General features: G+C 44.9%; 1 protein-coding gene across 2 annotated transcripts in view; it reads right to left on the bottom strand.

Moving 5' to 3' along the window:
* SLC30A6 (solute carrier family 30 member 6) overlaps positions 1-20,026 on the bottom strand; it is a 146,445-nt gene that overhangs the window by 64,675 nt on the left and 61,744 nt on the right. For both annotated transcript variants that reach the window (XM_063918028.1, XM_063918029.1), the window contains exons 4-9: positions 17,925-17,967; positions 17,623-17,688; positions 17,132-17,212; positions 16,240-16,275; positions 14,936-15,030; positions 2,289-2,337 (exon numbers count right to left, since the gene is read on the bottom strand). In XM_063918028.1, coding sequence (XP_063774098.1) covers positions 2,289-2,337; positions 14,936-15,030; positions 16,240-16,275; positions 17,132-17,212; positions 17,623-17,688; positions 17,925-17,967 — 370 coding nt within the window. The remainder of the gene's footprint in view (positions 1-2,288; positions 2,338-14,935; positions 15,031-16,239; positions 16,276-17,131; positions 17,213-17,622; positions 17,689-17,924; positions 17,968-20,026) is intronic.

The raw sequence follows: 20,026 nt of genomic DNA, 5'->3' as shown, positions 1-20,026 counted from the left end.
GTCCTAAAGCTTTCTTTAGTTGTGCCCAGTCTCCTGCGGAGCCGCTAATCCCCATGGTCCTTACGGAGTCCCCAGCATCCACTTAGGATGTTAGAGAAATAGAAGTTGCCATAGATAACGGATTGTGACATTCGTAAATGTGGGTCCATATAGGATTTGCGTTGAATATGCAAGCACAAACTGGATGTCAGTCCACAGCAGAAGTAAGCAGTGGCGGATTCTACCTAGGGACTGCAGTCACCTCTGCCACCCACAGGGACTGACTAGCAGGGGCAGTGACTTTCCATAGGAAGCGCTCCTTGCTCATCACAGCCTGACAGGCAGACCCAAGGGGAGGTGTTTTCTCCCCCTGGAACTGCAATAGCAGAGAGCGCTTCTCATAGGAAGTTACTCCCCTGATACTACGTCAGCCCTTTCTGGCTTCTACAGGCTGCAGCTGTTGCAGTAAATAGTAACCAAGATGTATCCTAGCAGTGCCAAGGTTAAGCCCAGCTCCCAAACTTAAGCCCTGCCGTGCTGCCGCCGGACTTCAGTCGTACTTCCTGGTGATGTTAGCCATCACCGGGAGGACAGGAAGCCAGCAGACAGGCTTCCCAGCCAGACAAGTAAGCAGCCGCCGCTAGAAGTAAGCAAAAGTAGAACTTAGAAACAAAGAAACATAGACTTGAAGGTTTATTTGCTAGAGCTTAGCATTTCTGCATAATGGGCCTGATTTAGATGTCGTCACAATTCGATGGTGTTGAAACTGAGCGATTATCAGTACACTGTGCATGCATTGCAGCCGCAGTGTGCACGCACCAAGGTACCTTTGCGATGCTGTTCGCAGTGAGGAATCAGTTGCAAAGTGACTGACAGGAAGAGGTTGTTTGGGTGAGGTAACGGGGAGTGTCTGCAAAAACATGGGTATGTTGTGACCATTTTTGGAAAGTGTACCAATGTGCGACTGCTATCTCATATGCATAAAACATGGCAGCAGCGTCACAGCTCTCATGGTCGATGTTCTTGGCATCTGTGTTGGGTTTGTGACAGAATACGCAGTTACTGAGCAAATTACGATGGCTTCGGTGGGTGACTGTTCACTTGTAGGTGGCTGCTTCACTTACGCCGCCTCGTAGTTCTGTCATTAGATTGCTGCTGCGTATGCACTGCGACTGCCTCTAAATCAGGACCGATGACCTGACCCACCACTGAAACAAGTGATACAAAATTTCACTGCAACTGTTCTCATTTCTAACTTGGGTACCATGCTCTTGATTTTTCACCCAAGTTATTTATAATGATACTGACACCAATCACTAAAGACAATTAAGAAGGAACATGATGCAATGCAACTTGGGACAGTAATGCAGTAAAAGGGCCGGAATAACAGAATCTAGAGATTAAGATATTTTGAAAGGAGTAAAAATGGTAACCGTAATGCCATAACGGTAATGCTGCTATAAATCTGTGGATCTTTGCAAAATGTTTGACTTTTAGGGGTATATTCAATTGACGTCGAAAGCGGCCGTCTGTCGAAAAGATGGCAGTTTTCGACTTTTTTTTAGGTCAGAAGGGGTTCCAACTTATTCAATATTTTCGACAAGTTGAGGTATTCGACTTGTTGAAAAGCACGTGGATCGGCGGAATAGCTGCCGATTCACGTGCTTGTGTCGAAAACGGGGCCAAAACCGACAGGTTTTGGCCCCCTTTTCGACCATCTCAGTCCGACATAAAAAAAATGTCGGAGTGAGATGTGGGACCCAGAGGAGGAGAGCCGCAGGGAGACGGGGGACAGCCGCGGGCATACAGGGGAGATCAGCACTACAGCACAGCGCTGCCGCAGGATGTCACACAGCCGCGCCACTCACGGCAGCGTCCACCCAACTCCAGCAAGTGAGGTCACGCTTGCTGGAGCCGGGTGGATACTGCCGTGAGGTCGGGCGGCTGTGTGACATCCTCCTGCAGCGCTGATCTCCTCCGGTTGCCGGCGGCTGTCCCCGCTGGTCTCCCCGCAGCTGCCCCCTCCCTCCTCCTCTGGGTCCCTCATCTCAATTCGACTTGAAAAAGTCGAATTGAGATGAAATTGATTAGGGCTTGTCGGATCCATTCCGACAAATACATGTCGGAATGGATCCGACGCTAATTGAATATACCCCTTATTATCTAGTTCCAAATATCTGTCCAGAGCCGGAACACATTTGTCTTTTGTTTTGTTTTTTTTTCACGTAAATTGAATAAGAAACTAGATGAAAAACTGAATTTCATGATTTCATGCAAAGCTCCAGGCATCTGGTTTATCTATGACCTACCTTCGGCTTAGATCTGCTACATGTTCCTGAAGCCAGCTTGTGCTAGCAGCTGGAAGAGAAACACAGCAGAAACTGAGTGATCTTAAGTAACATACAAGATACTGTATACATATCAATTATGTAGTAGTGGCATGGCACCATACCAGGCCAAAAGCTGTAAAGGAATCCTTCTGTCAACATAACTATTTCAGTGGTAAATGTTCTAGTAAACAAGATATATCGAGTTTTTGGGTTAAAGGAAGATGGTCAATAAAGGTTCTTAAATATATTACACATATGCCACAGGAGAGTTGGCAGGCATCGACCCTGCAGTGGACATGACTGTCCCCTACCAGCACTCAAACAGCAATAAACCACACTAAGGAAAGTCCACTATACCCTCCAGTAACTCCCACAGCATAGGGTACACCCGCTCCCCTCCAATCCACAGACCCAGTCACATCTTCCCTCCTAGATCCCTGTTACTTCATTTGCTCCAGCCACCACTAATGACACTGAACTGGCTAAAGTCAGAGAATAAGCATGGTAATGTCCTGTCCTTGGTAACAATTATATCTACACAGCCATTAACTTACCAATTAATTAAGTGTCCAAGTTTTATTTCTTGTTTGATCATGGTCCATTAAAACTTCTATCAGCATTAAGATTATTATTATTATCCCAGCACATTGCTGGAGAGCTTTGTGTGCTGGGAACACTGAGATACCACAGCTTTAAGCCCTCTCCACCTCTACTAGGCAAAGCCTTAACACCTTAAACCCATCATTTACTCTTCCTCTGTTGTATCCCCTTATTTTCCCCTTTGCACATCTTCCCTCTGTGAGCTTATCAGCTCATTCAGCCTTCAATACCACATGTATGCTGATGGCACACATTTACCTTTATTCCGGACATCTCCTCATGAATGACCCAGCGCTTCCTTACACTTAATGTGCTTGGTTCTGAATCACATGTACTGCTTATGTGGAATTGTCTTTACAGAAACTGTCATGCTTCCCCCCCTAAATGCCACAGAATGTCACGCAGGACCCATTCTACACATGCCCAAAACAGGTCCTGCACACGCATGGACAACAAACCACCAAAGTTTCATGCAAATCTGAATCAGTCCCAGAGTGGGTGTCGCAATTGAGGTGCGCGGGAGACGCATGGTCCCGGAAATGTCTTGAAACTGCATTGGGCAGTGGTTTAGTGAATGCACAGAGATGGCCAGTCTTATGGTGTGTTATGGGAGTGTCCCGGGCATGTCATTGAAAGCGGTTGCACACAGAGACGCTTAGGAGACATTACTTGGGCGGAGAAAATGCACATGCCATAGGGCTGGTGCAAGCTTTGATGGTGCAACCAATGGTGCATCTAAAGGTGTACTAATTATTATTTCAGCATCTGTGGAAGCTGTCAGTGGATGCCTAAGTCTTCTGACTCAGAATCAGCCCTAATATGTATAATACGGAAGTCATTGTATTTCCACCTGCCAACACCACACCACCACCCCTCTCTCCACCATTCATCTAACTTTACAATATGCCCCATGTCCAATGCCTGGATGTCATCCTTGACTCTGCCCTCTATTTCATCTTCACATTTACTTCCAATCTTACCACTCTCACCTCCATAACACTACCAGGATCAGGCCCTGAAAGCTACCAACACTCTTCACATCATAATCTCTCTCCTCTGTTATTACAACTGTCAAAGTCGAAAAATATCGTGATTCTCATCGCCATGTACTAACCCCAATGCACATGCCCGCTGCTCGTGCACCCACTCCCCCGTGCGTACGCATCCCCTCAGGTTGCGTAAGGGACGCTCCCACGTCGCCTGCGCGTGGGGATGTGCATTTACGGTAGAGTTTGTGTGCGACTAGCGAGCGACTCGATCGCTATATATTTAACCAATATAATGTGTTTTGTAGATATTAATCCCCTTAATAATGTCTGCAAGTATGTTTAGTGTTAATGGTTCAGGGACCTGGGAATTCCTCTTTTCACGATACAAAGGGTCTGACAAAGGTTGAATAGTGCTGTCTGGTACCTAACTGAAGAGTATTTTATTAGAAGCAATCCGGTGCTGGTTAGGTAGAGATTAATCGCTCCTGCGTATAGTTATGTCTATAGTTTATGGACATTTACTGTATTTGCGGTTCATTATCCATGCGGCGGGAATCTTGAGGATACCTCCCATCTGAGCAGTTTGAAATAGTCACAGCCCACCTGTTCAAATCCACCTATGACCTTTTGTCATAGTGCAGAGAGACATTCCTGTGTCCAATGAACAATGTGATTATAGGGCCCATTGTATTGTACAGTATGTTGTGTATATAAAGACCCCCATAGCCAGACCAGCCTCACTTCTCTCCACAAGGTTTTCCCCGTGATGACTGAGAGCTGGTTTCCAGATAGCGCATGCGATTCATTCCCACGTGTGTAAGTTTTTCTCTGTGGCCATTTCGTTACTCTGTATGTATGCAATTGTTCTTTTGTAGCTAACCTATAAGTGTTTGCCATTTATCCTCTTTCTGTTTATTTGTATTTGCAATCGTTTGCTAGTGTTTGTATTTCTGCTTAGTTATTGTGTTTAGGTATTAATGTCAGGTCTGTAGTGTATGAACTGTATCTGTTTTCCCCTTTTTACGTACTAAATATCGTCAGTAAAGGTGTTGGAACCTTAGCAAGGAGTGTGTGTTTCACTAGTTAGTATGAAGGGTTTTTGAGCGTCTCAGTCGCTCAAACAGCTTTCATATCATAAAGGTTAATCAGCGTTACATTGTGATAATATTACAGTACTAAGGTTTACAGTATAAGCATACCCTTATAGTGTGTTGTTACAAGGTTGTCCGTGTGTAAATCAGTGAGCGTCAGCGCCGCTCATATCCCGCTCTTGCGGTACAGCGTCTGCTACGCTATTAGCGTAGCATTACGGTACTCGGGCCGCCTATAGCGTGCTCGATACCAAGCGTAAGCCGTGAGCGAACGTGCCGCTCGTGCGTCTCGACCACGGCCTAGCGTCTGCTACGCTAAGTGCGTACCATTACGGCACCTCGTGCGCCTATTGCGTATGTTGTCTTTAATAAGTATATAGCTTAGGTTCAAGATAAATAATTAGCTTTATCAATTGAGGGCTCGTCGGTCCACCTCATATCCGCAGTCAAGCGAAAACAGGCAGACTTTATCGATCAGCAAAGGGCGGAAAGGTATCCCCTGTATCCGTGTTTGTGGTTGGGGATACAGTAGTGCTGATCGGATGAGCGTCTGCTTCTCTTGGTTTGTAGGGATGCTGGTGGAATCCGGTTCCAGAAGGTAAGAACGTTAAGCTATTGTCTTTTTAAATCTGGTTTTAATTTCTATTTGGTGCCAACTGCACACGCAACATGTAGCACACGCACACACCTGTACTCTGCATATCTGACCATATCGTTGCGTAACGGGGTTCGAATGAGTCATATCGTGTTTGATTCAGATTGGATTGCTTGTCTGTTCAAATAGGTTTAAAAGTATTTTTAATCGCTCTGCATAGCTTGATAGTTTTATTTTTAACCCAGGCCTAAAATAACTTCAGGGGCTTGGATGGTGATTTTTTTTTGTGACAATAGAAGCCGCATGGTCTGCCCTCCATTTTGTGTAACCCTCATGGATGTGGAAGGGGGAGGAGCAGCGGCCATTTTGGGATGGTCAAAAAATTTTGTTTTTTCTGAATGGCTGATTTTCAGTTGACTCAGGAATAATCAGCCGTCCTTCGTCAAAAAGAAATCACCATTTATGAGTTTCCAATGCATTTATTTAATCCATATCATAATCAATTATAATTAGTTTAGATGGGGTTTAATGTAAGTTAATAGTAAAATTAATATTTTATTTAAGAACGATACACAGATAAAACAAAGTTTTGGGTTTTTTTTTTGGTTTCTTTACCTCCAAGCTTCTAGGATTCTCTGCTAGCCATTGAATAGTAAATTAACCTGTGTAATTGGTTTTTTTTTTCCCCAGCAGTGAAGAGACTCACCCTCACACACATTCAAGGGCACATTCATATGCAAATTAGAGAAGTGAATGGGTCTCATAGATGTAATAGTGATTAGTACATAGATGTAATACTATATATGTGTGCTTACATCAACGTATGTTATTAGATTAATTTAGAATTGTATTGTATCTGTGTATTTTCACCTATCTACTTTCCTGTTTGCCATTTGCATTGATAACGTACTGAGAAAATTTGCTTCTATTTTAGTTAATAGTAAAACAGTAATATTTAAAGGAGTAATTATAAGAGGCACGCACACAGCATAGCGGATACTGTGTGGTGTTCGATAAGCGATTATAGTTAAATATCGTTTATATTTATAGAAGTGTATTATTTGCGTCACTGTGAGCGTATCTGGCCTTTTGCATACGTGTCTCGGGCAACGTGCGAGATTACGTACGCAAACGCAAAGACCTTCACACGTGGCGTGTTTACGCAGCAAGCGTACGGATACGCCCACTAAATACAAATCACACGATAGTATTGTTTTAGTAAGGCGACACGGAAGCCACGAAGATAATAGCACACATTTGTTCAGTTTCCAAAATTTTGTTTAAATACCTTACTTTACTGTAATATCTCTGGGGAGAGCTATCAGATTACGGGAAATTATTATTTTTTCTGATCAGAAAATTATAGAATGATAGTGTGGGCAAAAAGAAAAAAAGGTATGAGTGTATTGAACTCCTCTTGATGGTCTTGGTGAAGTCTTGGTGAAGTCTTGGTGAAGTCTTGGTGAATCTTGGTGAATCACGGTCTAGGTGAATACGTGCGACGGAGTGTGATAAAGTTTTCGTGGTATTACGCTCCGGCTGTTGTGGAGCACAGTAGGAAGACTCCAGTGATCCTACCATTTATAGATAACAAGTATCTATAAGTGGTACGATTGGACCGCACGGTTGTATGTGTGACCAATAACGCAACGTGATATGAGGTCGTATATTTAAATTGCCCTCATGCGTGTTGTAGGGAGCACATGCAAGCGTGATTTGTGTAAAATATAAAGGTAAGGAATTTTCGCTGGTAGGGCCTGCAACGATTACGTGGGTCTGCTAAAAGGGGCGGATCCGTTGTACTCTGAGCAGAAGAAGCTGGTGGAAGAGCTTGGAAAACTCCCACCGTAGACTACTGTGTTTGGTGCATTTTAGGAAGTTTTTCTGTGTTAAAAAGGTCCACAATGGAAGCCAAGTGCACAACACAGGGACGTTTAGCAGTCAGGGTTCAGACTGAAGAGGCTTGCAGACCCCGAGGGTCTGCTCGGTTAGTAATGTGGGGGAAGTATGGTCCCCACACTGAGACCTTTTGTGATAAATGGACACGAATGACTGTGGGGGGAAAAGCACCATTTCCTGGGATAGGTAGTTTTGACTCAGAGGTATTGCATAATTTAAGGAGAAGGATCTGTCTCATAAAATCCGGGAAGCAACGGATTAGACATTATGATTGTTTACAGATATGGCAACAGGAAGGTGAGATACAAAGGGAATTAGCTTACACAGCTGGTTCTCACCTTAGCAGGAAACATATGGCAACTGGAGAACAAATGGCTGCAGAGAATGACATACGGGGATATGATGATAATTGTGCACTTAGTAACTGTATTAATGATAAGAGTAAATGTAATAACTGTAATAAATGTAAGAATGATAGAAGGAAAACTGATAAATGTACAAATTCTAACCCGTGCAAGTCGCACCCCATGTTAAACTTCCCTCAGGATTACAAGCAAGAAAGTGAGCCCAGCACGATGTCGGCACCTCTTCCAGTAGCCATCATACGAGACACCCAGGTGGGCACGGCCCAATCGGTAAAGGCAGTAGTCAAGCTTCCTAACGGAGGGTCAGGTGAGGTCGTGTCCACAGGTAAGTATGGTATTGTATATCATGCACAGACAATTGTACCTCACATTGTAGAGTCAACACAAGATGGTGTAATTGAACTAAATCCTGTCAGGGTGATCACAGTCCCCAATGGGAGGACTGACGCTCAGGGAATCACTCCCGTCAGAGACATTGCTATGCATTGTCCCTGGTCCCGGATGAAATTGAGGACAAATATGTCTGAATTTCCTGATCCCAGGAGAGATCTAGACGCATGTCAGAGGTTTATTAAAGAATTAGGTAACGCCGCAGAACCCACAAACAAAGATTGGCGAACAGTGCTACGAGTATGTTTACCTTCCAACATTGATCCTGCAAAATTCATCACTGATTGTAGATTAGACGCAGACGTACCCCTCACTGAGGAATACACCCAGGAGAATGTACGACAAATCAATCTGCAATTAGGAGTATATTTCCCAACTATTGTCGAGTGGAACGAAATTTTCTCCATTAGACAAAAAGAAGGTGAAATGGCAGCGGAATATTTCCATCGAGCACTGCAGGAAATATCTAGATACACTGGAATCACGGACATTGAGGATAATGTACATCATAGGGAGGTAGCTGTGTCCGTATTAATGGACGGCTTAAAAGACACACTAAGAATCAGGGTACAAACCTCTCTACCTCACTGGAGAGGTATCTCGGTGGCTGCATTAAGAGAGTCCGCTATCGAGCATGACCGTAATATCCAAAGAACCAGGGAAGTACAAAGAGAGCGGTTGATGGTGATGAGCATCCAAGCACTAGAGGAGGCATCAAATCGACCAAAACCCCAGGCCACTGGCACATGGAGGAAGCCAAGGGTTATCTTTGTAAAAGAGAAGGGCATTATGCCAGCAACTGTAACAGCCCACATAAAGTCAGACCCCCTAGACAAGAACACGAGCAAAGTTATGACACACAAAATTGTAATCAGGGATCATATATGAAGAATTTTGGGCCGCACCTGTAATGTGCAGCCAGTAAAGTTGATCATTAGCCTTGATAGTAAGCCTGAGGTTACAGTTAATGAAATTGGGAGGTCATTTCCTTGTAAGACACAGGGACGGCCGGGTAAACTTTGTAATTTATCTTTGAACGTTTTCTTCTCATCTGTAACTTTCATCGGCAGAACTCAAACATCACATGACTACTTGGTCTTTTCAGAAGTCTACCTAACCCCAGTATGTCTTACCAGCATCGTTGTGTTTGGCCAGACGCAAAGGGTGGAGAGGGGAAATACTGGTGGGGGGGGGGGGGGGGGGAGATTATGCGGAAATACTGTTGGACATGTTGATGTGACAGCCTGTTGATAAAAATCTGATAATGTTTTTTTTCCCTTTCCAAATTGTTCTCTCTCTCTTTTTGTTCTTTCATGTTTTACGGATGGTAAGTCACACAAAAGTTAGACAAATGGTAATGCAAGATTTATTCTCCTTACAGAAAAATCGCTGAGTCGGAAAGAATATTGCATCACCGGAATGTTCGTTTGGAAGACTGAGAGACAACACCTTTGAGATGACATCTGAGCAAGAAGAACAACAAGACCAGAGGACAAATCATCATAACAAGTTTTTTTTCCCCCTTCAATTATTTTTCTGTACCCCCATTACAACTTTCTCTTTCTCCTCCTGTAAGATGGACTCGCCCCAAGAGACTGCAGTCCGTGTTTTCCTGTTGACCCTGTTGTTGACCAGAGCAGTCTGTTTCGGTGAGAGTACCAGTGAGGTCGAGAAAGGATCTGGAATGGGATCTGATGATCAGGATGGAGGCGTAGAATTCCAAGAGCAACACAATCACCGAGAAAAGGCGAGTATCAGAAAACGATCTGGTAGCCATGTTATTAATAGACATTGTGAAGGATTGTTAGCTGAAGAGAACTGTATCTGTAGGAATTGTGACAACATAGTTGATGACGGCTGCATCAAGGAATGTCAGTCCCGTTTTAATATCAACATGGACCGGCATCCATTGAGTGACAATTAGTGATGAGCGAGGTTCGGTTTTACTCGGTTCTCAAAACGGCATCTTATTGGCTATCCAAAACACGTGACATCCGTGAGCCAATAAGATGCAGTTTTGAGAACCGAGTAAAACCGAGTAAAACCGAATCCGCTCATCACTAGTGACAATCACTCATTGGTGGGTAAAGTGTTAAATCAGACAGACTGTTGGGTGTGCTCACAAGTACCTCAAGGTTACAGAAAGTCAAAACTAGTGCCATATCCTTTAACGGTAGAAGAGGTACTTGAGTTAAAGGGTGGGAGACCGGTGGACAAGAGATTTAATATTTCTAGTCCTCCTAGTTTGAAGCTCCAACAATACCACGTAGATAGGTCCCTAATATGTTTTAATATTTCCAATCCCCGAAAGCCGGGAAATTGGGAGGTGTCATGGAACAACCAAACCATGACATTTTCGCACAGAGCCGACAGAATGCCCATAGATTCAGAGCTTATACGCCACATAGCCAACAGTGGAAAATATTTCCAGTATAGGTACACTCTAGGAAGTAGGATCATGCGAATTGGAGAAGTATCACCAGGATACTGTGCACATGTCATACAGCCTGATACGTGTACTAGACAAATGAGAGAGTTAGGGATAGGACTGTTTTCATGGAAGGTTTGTAATATGGTCATGTCCTTTGCTATCCCATATGTTCTCCCCGATGAGTCATATTTCATATGTGGGAGAAAGGCGTATAAGTGGCTTGCCCCAAACTCAGAGGGATTGTGTTACATTGGAAAAGTGTTGCCTGAAGTGAATTTATGACCCAACGATTGAGACAATGCTGTGATAAGATATGATTCCAAGGACCGTTTCTTTCACCCGTTTCTCCTTTGATTTTCCCCGAGGTACCAAGAGATCAGCCTGGAAGAAGAATTTGATGACCATTTATACAAGACCAATGATGAACTGTGTCACAGACACCTGATGAGCTTTTAGAGACTGAAATTTCTTTTTGACACCTGATGAGCTTTTTAGAGACTGTAATTTTATGGACACTGGAAAAGCTTTTGTTCACTACTTACAGCAAAAGCACCGCGAGACATCAGACAACACGTACATCAGACAAGACATCAACAAGACCTCAATCGGCGACTGTATACTAAAACTCACATAGTTATATGACTGCATTTATAACGCTTGTTTCTTATCTTCATCTCTACAACCTCCAGGTAGTATCCCACATAGTCGACAGGTGATTTTCACATATTAGCATTCACATATTCTCTCCCTTCATGTATCATCAACTAATGTGCACCCCATTTGTTGTAACCAAAAGCCGGAAAGAGCTCGGTAGAGTTTGACAGCCCATCCACAGACCCTTAATACGGGATAAGAAGGATTCAAATGTATACTTCGCAATACCTCGAAGCTTGATTTAAAACACGTACAGCACGATGATACATGACCCCTCAGACATGGATCTCATACACACATGCTTTTATTATCTCACTAGGTCATATCTTTCCCACCTTCTCCTCTCCTCCCTCTACCCAATCATAAAAAGGTATTTACATGATGACATATTTTTCTGTTTGAATTGTTTAGGAAGTGGCAGTTATTGGTGACTGCCAAAGGGTGGACTGTCAAAGTCGAAAAATATTGTGATTCTCATCGCCATGTACTAACCCCAATGCACATGCCCGCTGCTCGTGCACCCACTCCCCCGTGCGTACGCATCCCCTCAGGTTGCGCAAGGGACGCTCCCACGTCGCCTGCGCGTGGGGATGTGCATTTACGGTAGAGTTTGTGTGCGACTAGCGAGCGACTCGATCGCTACATATTTAACCAATATAATGTGTTTTGTAGATATTAATCCCCTTAATAATGTCTGCAAGTATGTTTAGTGTAAATGGTTCAGGGACCTGGGAATTCCTCTTTTCACGATACAAAGGGTCTGACAAAGGTGGAACAGTGGTGTCTGGTACCTAACTGAAGAGTATTTTATTAGAAGCAATCCGGTGCTGGTTAGGTAGAGATTAATCGCTCCTGCGTATAGTTATGTCTATGAGTAGTTTATAGACATTTACTGTATTTGCGGTTCATTACCCATGCGGCAGGAATCTTGAGGATACCTCCCATCTGAGCAGTTTGAAATAGTCACAGCCCACCTGTTCAAATCCACCTATGACCTTTTGTCATAGTGCAGAGAGACATTCCTGTGTCCAATGAACAATGAGATTGTAGGGCCCATTGTATTGTACAGTATGTTGTGTATATAAAGACCCCCATAGCTAGACCAGCCTCACTTCTCTCCACAAGGTTTTCCCCGTGATGACTGAGAGCTGGTTTCCAGATAGCGCATGCGATTCATTCCCACGTGTGTACGTTTTTCTCTGTGGCCATTTCGTTACTCTGTATGTATGCAATTGTTCTTTTGTAGCTAACCTATAAGTGTTTGCCATTTATCCTCTTTCTGTTTATTTGTATTTGCAATCGTTTGCTAGTGTTTGTATTTCTGCTTAGTTATTGTGTTTAGGTATTAATGTCAGGTCTGTAGTGTATGAACTGTATCTGTTTTCCCCTTTTTACGTACTAAATATCGTCAGTAAAGGTGTTGGAACCTTAGCAAGGAGTGTGTGTTTCACTAGTTAGTATGAAGGGTTTTTGAGCGTCTCAGTCGCTCAAACAGCTTTAATATCATAAAGGTTAATCAGCGTTACATTGTGATAATATTACAGTACTAAGGTTTACAGTATAAGCATACCCTTATAGTGTGTTGTTACTGTTATGAGCCACGGCTGTGGCTCATTCCTGTTTTGCAGTTTTGTTCTGTATTTCATGTTATACTTCTGTTTATGTTCCCCGTGGGTGTCATGGGGTGCTCGGAGCTCACCCTTAAGGAGGGGATACTGTTATGAACCACAGGTAGTGGTTCATTCCTATTTTATGTTTATTTAGTTGTCTTGCATGCCAGGATTTCCCATTGCTCTGTTTTGGATTACTCTTGTCTGCTGCCGCTGGTGAGTCTGTGCAATTGCAGCTTGTTCCCATGTGTTCAGCCTCATCTGGCTGCTGATTGCATCTTGTCAGCTTAGTCGTGCAGCAGGCCAGCTGCAAGAGATAATTAATTAGGCCTCTCTGATATATGCTGGCTCACTGCAGTTAGCAGATGCTGATGATATTCCTTGGTTTGCAGTCTGCTTTAAGTTTGAGCTGGTTCCTGTCAGTCCCTGTGTGGATTCCTGTGTCAGTCCCTGTGTGGATTCCTGTGTCAGTCCCTGTGTTGATTCCTGTGTCAGTCCCTGTGTCTGATCCCGTGTCCTACCCTGAGTTCCAGTGGATTCTGCCTGTCCTCCAGTTCTGAAAGTCGGTGTCGGCAGCTTCCTGTTTGCCTATGTCAGTTGCAGAAAGTATCCAGTCCTGCTCAAGCCGGTTGTTCCTGTCCTCAGTGGTCCTGTACTCAGAGATTTGTCATCTTTTCCTGGAGTCTGACTGAGCACCTTTAACATCCTGTGGTGTTCGTGAGTCACGGCGCAGCCGTGTGTTGCGGCTTGTCCGCTTACTGTTTATTATTTAGTATTTTTGTGTCCTGGAGCTTTTGCGGAGGATTCCGCTCTCCCTGATCCACTCTGGTATCCAGCGGTGCTGGATAGGAGTAACGGATCAGTGGATCTTTGGTTGTCCTTTTCCCTGGCGGCTAGTCCGCACATACCTTTTGATTTAGTTAAGTTAGCTTGTAACCCCTGGCCTGGTTGCTTAGTCAGAGGGCCCCTTGTTATCACCCTGTCTCGGATTTCCCTTTGTCTCCCATTAAGACCTGAGGGGGCATCGGGGTTGGGCAGACATAATCCGCCCTTCGAACTCGGCTGCCATGGGCTCAAGCAACCATAGTCTCGCAGGGGATTTCTGATAACACGGGCGAGACAACGGAGTTAGGGCGCCAGGGGTTACTAGGCTTTCCTGCTCCCACAACCAGCATATCTTCCCAGTACTCTGACCTCAGCCATACGATCTCCTCGGGTCTGGAGTACGGGAATCATAACAGTTACAAGGTTGTCCGTGTGTAAATCAGTGAGCGTCAGCGCCGCTCGTATCCCGCTCTCGCGGTACAGCGTCTGCTACGCTATTAGCGTAGCATTACGGTACTCGGGCCGCCTATAGCGTGCTCGATACCAAGCGTAAGCCGTGAGCGAACGTGCCGCTCGTGCATCTCGACCACGGCCTAGCGTCTGCTACGCTAAGTGCGTACCATTACGGCACCTCGTGCGCCTATTGCGTATGTTGTCTTTAATAAGTATATAGCTTAGGTTCAAGATAAATAATTAGCTTTATCACAACCTTCCCCTTATGTACCTTCCAGTCACCCGCCTCATGCTTCTGCTGTTCTCAACACCAGCGCCTGCCTAGTTTTCCTCTCTCGTCATTCTAGCTCTACTGAACCCTCTGCCAGTCCCTCCCCTGGCTATCTGTCCTACCTGCCAGCCTCTGAACGTCACCTTAAGACCCAGGTCTTCATTCAAACCTACTTACTCCTCCTCCTATCTCTCCAGTCCAGTTAGTAATTTACATGTATTTTTGCACTTTTTGTATGTTTTATCCCTGTTATATGGGACAGCTGAACCTTTCTGGTGCCATAATAACAACCACCAAACCTGACAGTAATGTCTTAGGAGGGTAAAAAGACAAAACTCTACTAAATAACAGAAACCACATTGTATGACCAACTGTGAATACAGCACATCTGTTGAAAAAGCTTTTGTTCATTCTGTGTTTTTTCACCCACTGCACATAGAAAGTAAAACTTACCTTCTGAAACGTAGGCAAAAGGTTTATTTTTAACAGAAAGCATAGTAAGTAGATTGAAAAACAGGGCCACAAATGTTCCCACAAGCAGACGACCACTGGAAGAAAGAAGATATACTATTCACATGTTTATCACGGTTATGTTTGCTTCCTGCAGAGGTAGGAATCATTAGCGTATCTATAATGGGTGCAGTGTGACCGGTGAACATAGGCCACTGGGTCCAGGGGAACCCACACCACACCCATGTTCAAGAACTTACCTCGCCAGAGTTCCGTGCCTGCGCTGCTGCAGTGTCGCAAATAATGGCTGCCACGCCTGCACTGTAGTTATTAGTCGCTGGAATATGACGGGCACCATGTTTCTGGAGACCTGCACATGCGCAGTAGACTCTGGCACAATGCCAGAGTCTACTGTGTCGTATAGAGGAGGAGGCCCAGCCAGAGTCTGCACATGGGCCCCCTCTTCTGTCAATCTGCCCCTGATGGGAACAGCAGCAATGGATGACAGCAGATCACCTCTAATAGCCCGTTTCATCTTCCCTATCCACTAAAGACCCTAAGCATGCTAGAAATTATCTAGATGCTCTATTCAAAAGAGTCTGAACTACAAATAGGGCCAAACCATGAAATGGAATTACATTTTACATTGGTGCCAACGTCTGATGCTTGTGCTGATTGGCAGAATTTTATTGACTTCATTTTATCACCGTAAATTCCCTCTTTGGGGCTGATTCTGATCTCTACGAACAGATGAAAATAGCAAGTCTCAGGATACAGGGCATGTGCAGATGTGATTATATGCATTTTTGCGCATTCACCATCCAATTTGGAGTCAGGAGGCTCATTCTTGGCTATCTTTCCGTGAAATGGGCATTTCGTGCTAGGAACTGAGCGGAGACGATACAATCACACAAAGCTGTTGTCTTGCGGGTCTGTCATAGGCATGTAGCTAGAGCTCCGTGCTATTCTGAGTTGTGTGTATGGAGAAGGGATGCCTGTTTCAGAAGGATCGCTTGCACCTAGCACGGGGCAGGTGCAAGTGCTCATACTAATGAAGGCTGCTGCGGCTGTAGATGGAGAACAGTGTAGGAGCAGGTGATGTTGACCCACTTGATGTCACGCAGATCCTCGCATTAGCCCAACATACACTGGCATTAGCATAAGGCAGTAATCAGGCTTCTGTGGCATCATGCAAACACAGACACTTTGCTTCTGACTCAGAACCAGACCCTTTTACGACTAGTTCCCGCATTCATGTAACTTTACACTAATACTGTATGTTAAGGGAAAAAGACAAAAACACTTACGTATGTATCTCTGGCTGCTCAAAAAATCTTTCAGCGCTAGAAAATATAATACACATACTAATCAGTTATGCGAGTCGTTGTTGTCCTTTTTCAGTCCCATCAACTTCAATCACACAAGTCAGTCTAGTTGTGTACACAACAAATATTACTCAATAAGGTGCTGCCATCACTTTGACATCCAAGAATATTATGATTACCTGCAGATGAAACGGAACTTGGTTATGTTACAGATGTCTCCTGAATAAGATAATTCAGCCACCACAATATGGCTATTGTCACTGTGTGTATGTGACAGGAGCACTTTTAGACTCTATGGGCCAGATTCAAATGTGCACTCCCGGCCGCGACTGCACCCACCGACGGTATTCTAATGTTACTACAGACGGGCAGGACACAATCATTTCAGCTCGCTGCCCACGGAGGTAGCGTGCTGAAATGCGTGTAAAGAGACCCGTCTGGGTGCCCAAATAGGTCTTTATAGGAACGAAAACTGGGGACATTTGAATATCGCCCCCCACATCTCTGGTCACTTTATACTGGAGATAGGGGGCACGTTAACATTTAAATCCGGCCCTATGCTTTAATAGTCTACTACAGACAACTACTCTGAGAAGTAAATTCAACAGAACAAAACACTGTAAAGCAGCCACCAGCCTGAGATCAGGCAGCCACCAGCCTGAGATCAGGCAGCCACCAGCCTGAGATCAGGCAGCCACCAGCCTGAGATCAGGCAGCCACCAGCCTGAGATCAGGCAGCCACCAGCCTGAGATCAGGCAGCCACCAGCCTATGTATAGGTAAATAATTTGGAAATGTCCATAAAAAAATCAATTTGCTGCGGTCACAGGTCTAGCACCTAAATTACATTAGGAAGTGTTCATATGAGTATCTACCTTTCTTTCAGTATAAAGAGTGCACCGAGCTGGGCCAGAACTGTGGAGGCAAAAACTGCTAGTACTTCCAAGCGTTCAAACCTGCAAGACAATGGAAAATATATTTTTAGCACAAATGTTTTTTTTTTTTTTTGCCATATAAAAGAGGTGCCCCCAGTTTGAATTGAAATGGATATTGACTGGTAAAAGCAAGGTAGACTTTCACTCTTCCGGGATGTCTTGAGCCATAAGTGGCACTTTTTTTTTTTTTTTTGTAACAATAACTCTCTTAAGTGCATCCTGTAAATCCTCTTGGAGGAATTATTAGTAATTCAGATCAATAATGGCTGGTATGATGGTGTGCATCTGCGGGATGGGTGGCACATAGAGATGTGGGATTATTCACAGAATACTCCCCTTTATTGAGAAAGAGAATGTAATTGGTAGTGCTGCATATATTCAAATATCCATTATACAACAAAGTCATATACATTAAAGTAAGAAATACGTACCCAAAGGAATATGTGGGACTGTGTTTTTTCATCATTACCCAATAACTTATCAAACACGTTATTATACTAGAAAGAGAGACAAAACATTGGTTTATTATTGAAGGTCACTGACATCATACTACTCACATTTACATAGTGAGAACAGCTGCTCGCAATATCTGGATATGGTTAATGACCGGGAGGTAACCTATCCTACTTTCACTATTCAAATAAATATGACATTAAATGTGACTGTAAAATGTATTTTTTATTTTAGGAATAACATTGGTAACATAGTAAATGTTTCACAATATGTGTCTTACCTGAAGAGGTCAAAGATGGTCAGATAAGTGTAAGCAGTTAGAGCTGGAAAAAAAATACAACATATAACAAGGTTTATATTAAGTGCAAGCAAACACAGTGCTGGGGGCATCCAGAGAGTGCACTTATACGTTATTATTACTATCATCATCATTTACTTATAGAGCGCCAGCATAGGTAGCAACATTTTGCAGCTGGTAACAATCATAGTAATAAAACAATTCTGGAGGCAAATAGCAATAGCCCGCAATCTGCAGGAGTCGGCACAATTCTATTTTTAAAGCGGCAACTAGTTTAAATGCAAAACTAGGTTGCCTACTCCCACAAATCATGGGCTATTACATTTGGCCCCGGGTATTAACGAACAGCGATAAGAGGGTCAAGCTCCTAAGATTACAATACATAGGAAATTAGAACAATTATTCATGTTGATAAGTGTCACAAACCACGGATCCCCTATGTCAGGGGCGGCCAGACTTTTGGAGTCGGTGATCTACTGTGAAAGCTAAAAAGCTTTTGTGATCTACCCAGGAGGAATAATAGCCGGCGCGCGCGCAGAAAAATGGGCGTGGCATAACAAAAAGTGGGCGTGGTATAACTAAAAAAAGGGACGTAGCCTTGCTGCGCAGAGTGTAATGACTGCCTCACACGAAATAACACATTGGCCCCCACAGGTAAAAACCTCAAACACATATGCCCCCACAGTGCCAGATACACATGCCCCCACAGTGCCATGTGCCAACAGTGCCAGATATGCCCCCACTGTGCCAGATACAGATATGCCCCCACAGTGCCATGTGCCCACAGTGCCAGATACACATGCCCCCACAGTGCCATGTGCCCAGTGCCAGATATGCCCCCACAGTGCCAGATACAGATATGCCCCACAGTGCCATGTGCCCACAGTGCCAGATATGCCCCCACAGTGCCAGATTACAGATATGCCCCCACAGTGCCAGATATGCCCCCACAGTGCCATGTGCCCACAGTGCCAGAAATGCCCTCACAGTGCCATGTGCCCACAGTGCCAGATATGCCCCCACAGTGCCAGATACAGATATGCCCCCACAGCGCCAGATTACAGATATGCCCCCACAGTGCCAGATATGCCCCCACAGTGCCATGTGCCCGCAGAGCCAGGTATGCCCCCAGTGCCACATATGACCCCACAATGCCAGATAAGCCCCCACAGTGCCAGATTACAGATATGCCCCCACAGCGCCAGATTACAGATATGCCCCCACAGTGCCAGATATGCCCCCACAGTGCCATGTGCCCGCAGAGCCAGATATGCCCCCACAGTGCCAGATATGCCCCCACAGTGCCATGTGCCCACAGTGCCAGATATGCCCTCACAGTGCCATGTGCCCACAGTGCCAGATATGCCCCCACAGTGCCAGATACAGATATGCCCCCACAGCGCCAGATTACAGATATGCCCCAACAGTGTCAGATATGCCCCCACAGTGCCATGTGCCCGCAGAGCCAGATATGCCCCCAGTGCCACATATGACCCCACAGTGCCAGATATGCCCCCACTGAGCTATGTGCCCACAATGCCAGATATGCCCCCATAGAAGAGCTCACCGTTGGTGTGTGGAGAGCGCATCGCGCGCTTCTCCTGTCTGCCGCTCTGCCTCCTCAGTCTGATCTCCGGCGGTGACGGCAGCGTGTATGGCTCAAATCAGGTGCCGGTCCGCGAGCTCTCACTGGCTAACGAACCGGCACCTGATTTGAGCTATACACTCGGCCGTCACTGCCGCAGACCAGACTGAGGAGGCAGAGCGGCAGGCAGGAGAGGCGCGGCTTCGGGTGGCTGGGCGGCGGATCGTGATCGACTGGTCGCATGTCCGCGATCGACCAGTCGATCGCGATCGACTGTTTGGCCACCCCTGCCCTATGTGGTTCCAGTGCCCCCAAGTGCACTACGTATTTGAAATCAACTTAATTATTTTTTTTGTACAATATGTATTGCTAATTGGTCCAGTCAGATTACAAAGAAAAATGTGTTTAGGGGATTTAAAGTCAGGTCACACAGCACTGTTTGTTGGGGTGATTACATTGTAGAGGGGGTATCCAATTAGTCGCAAGAACGCGCTTTTGT

This window comes from Pseudophryne corroboree, chromosome 4, assembly GCF_028390025.1.
Source record: "Pseudophryne corroboree isolate aPseCor3 chromosome 4, aPseCor3.hap2, whole genome shotgun sequence".
Classification (NCBI taxonomy): Eukaryota; Metazoa; Chordata; class Amphibia; order Anura; family Myobatrachidae; genus Pseudophryne; species Pseudophryne corroboree.
This window is presented reverse-complemented; position numbering and strand designations above follow the sequence as displayed.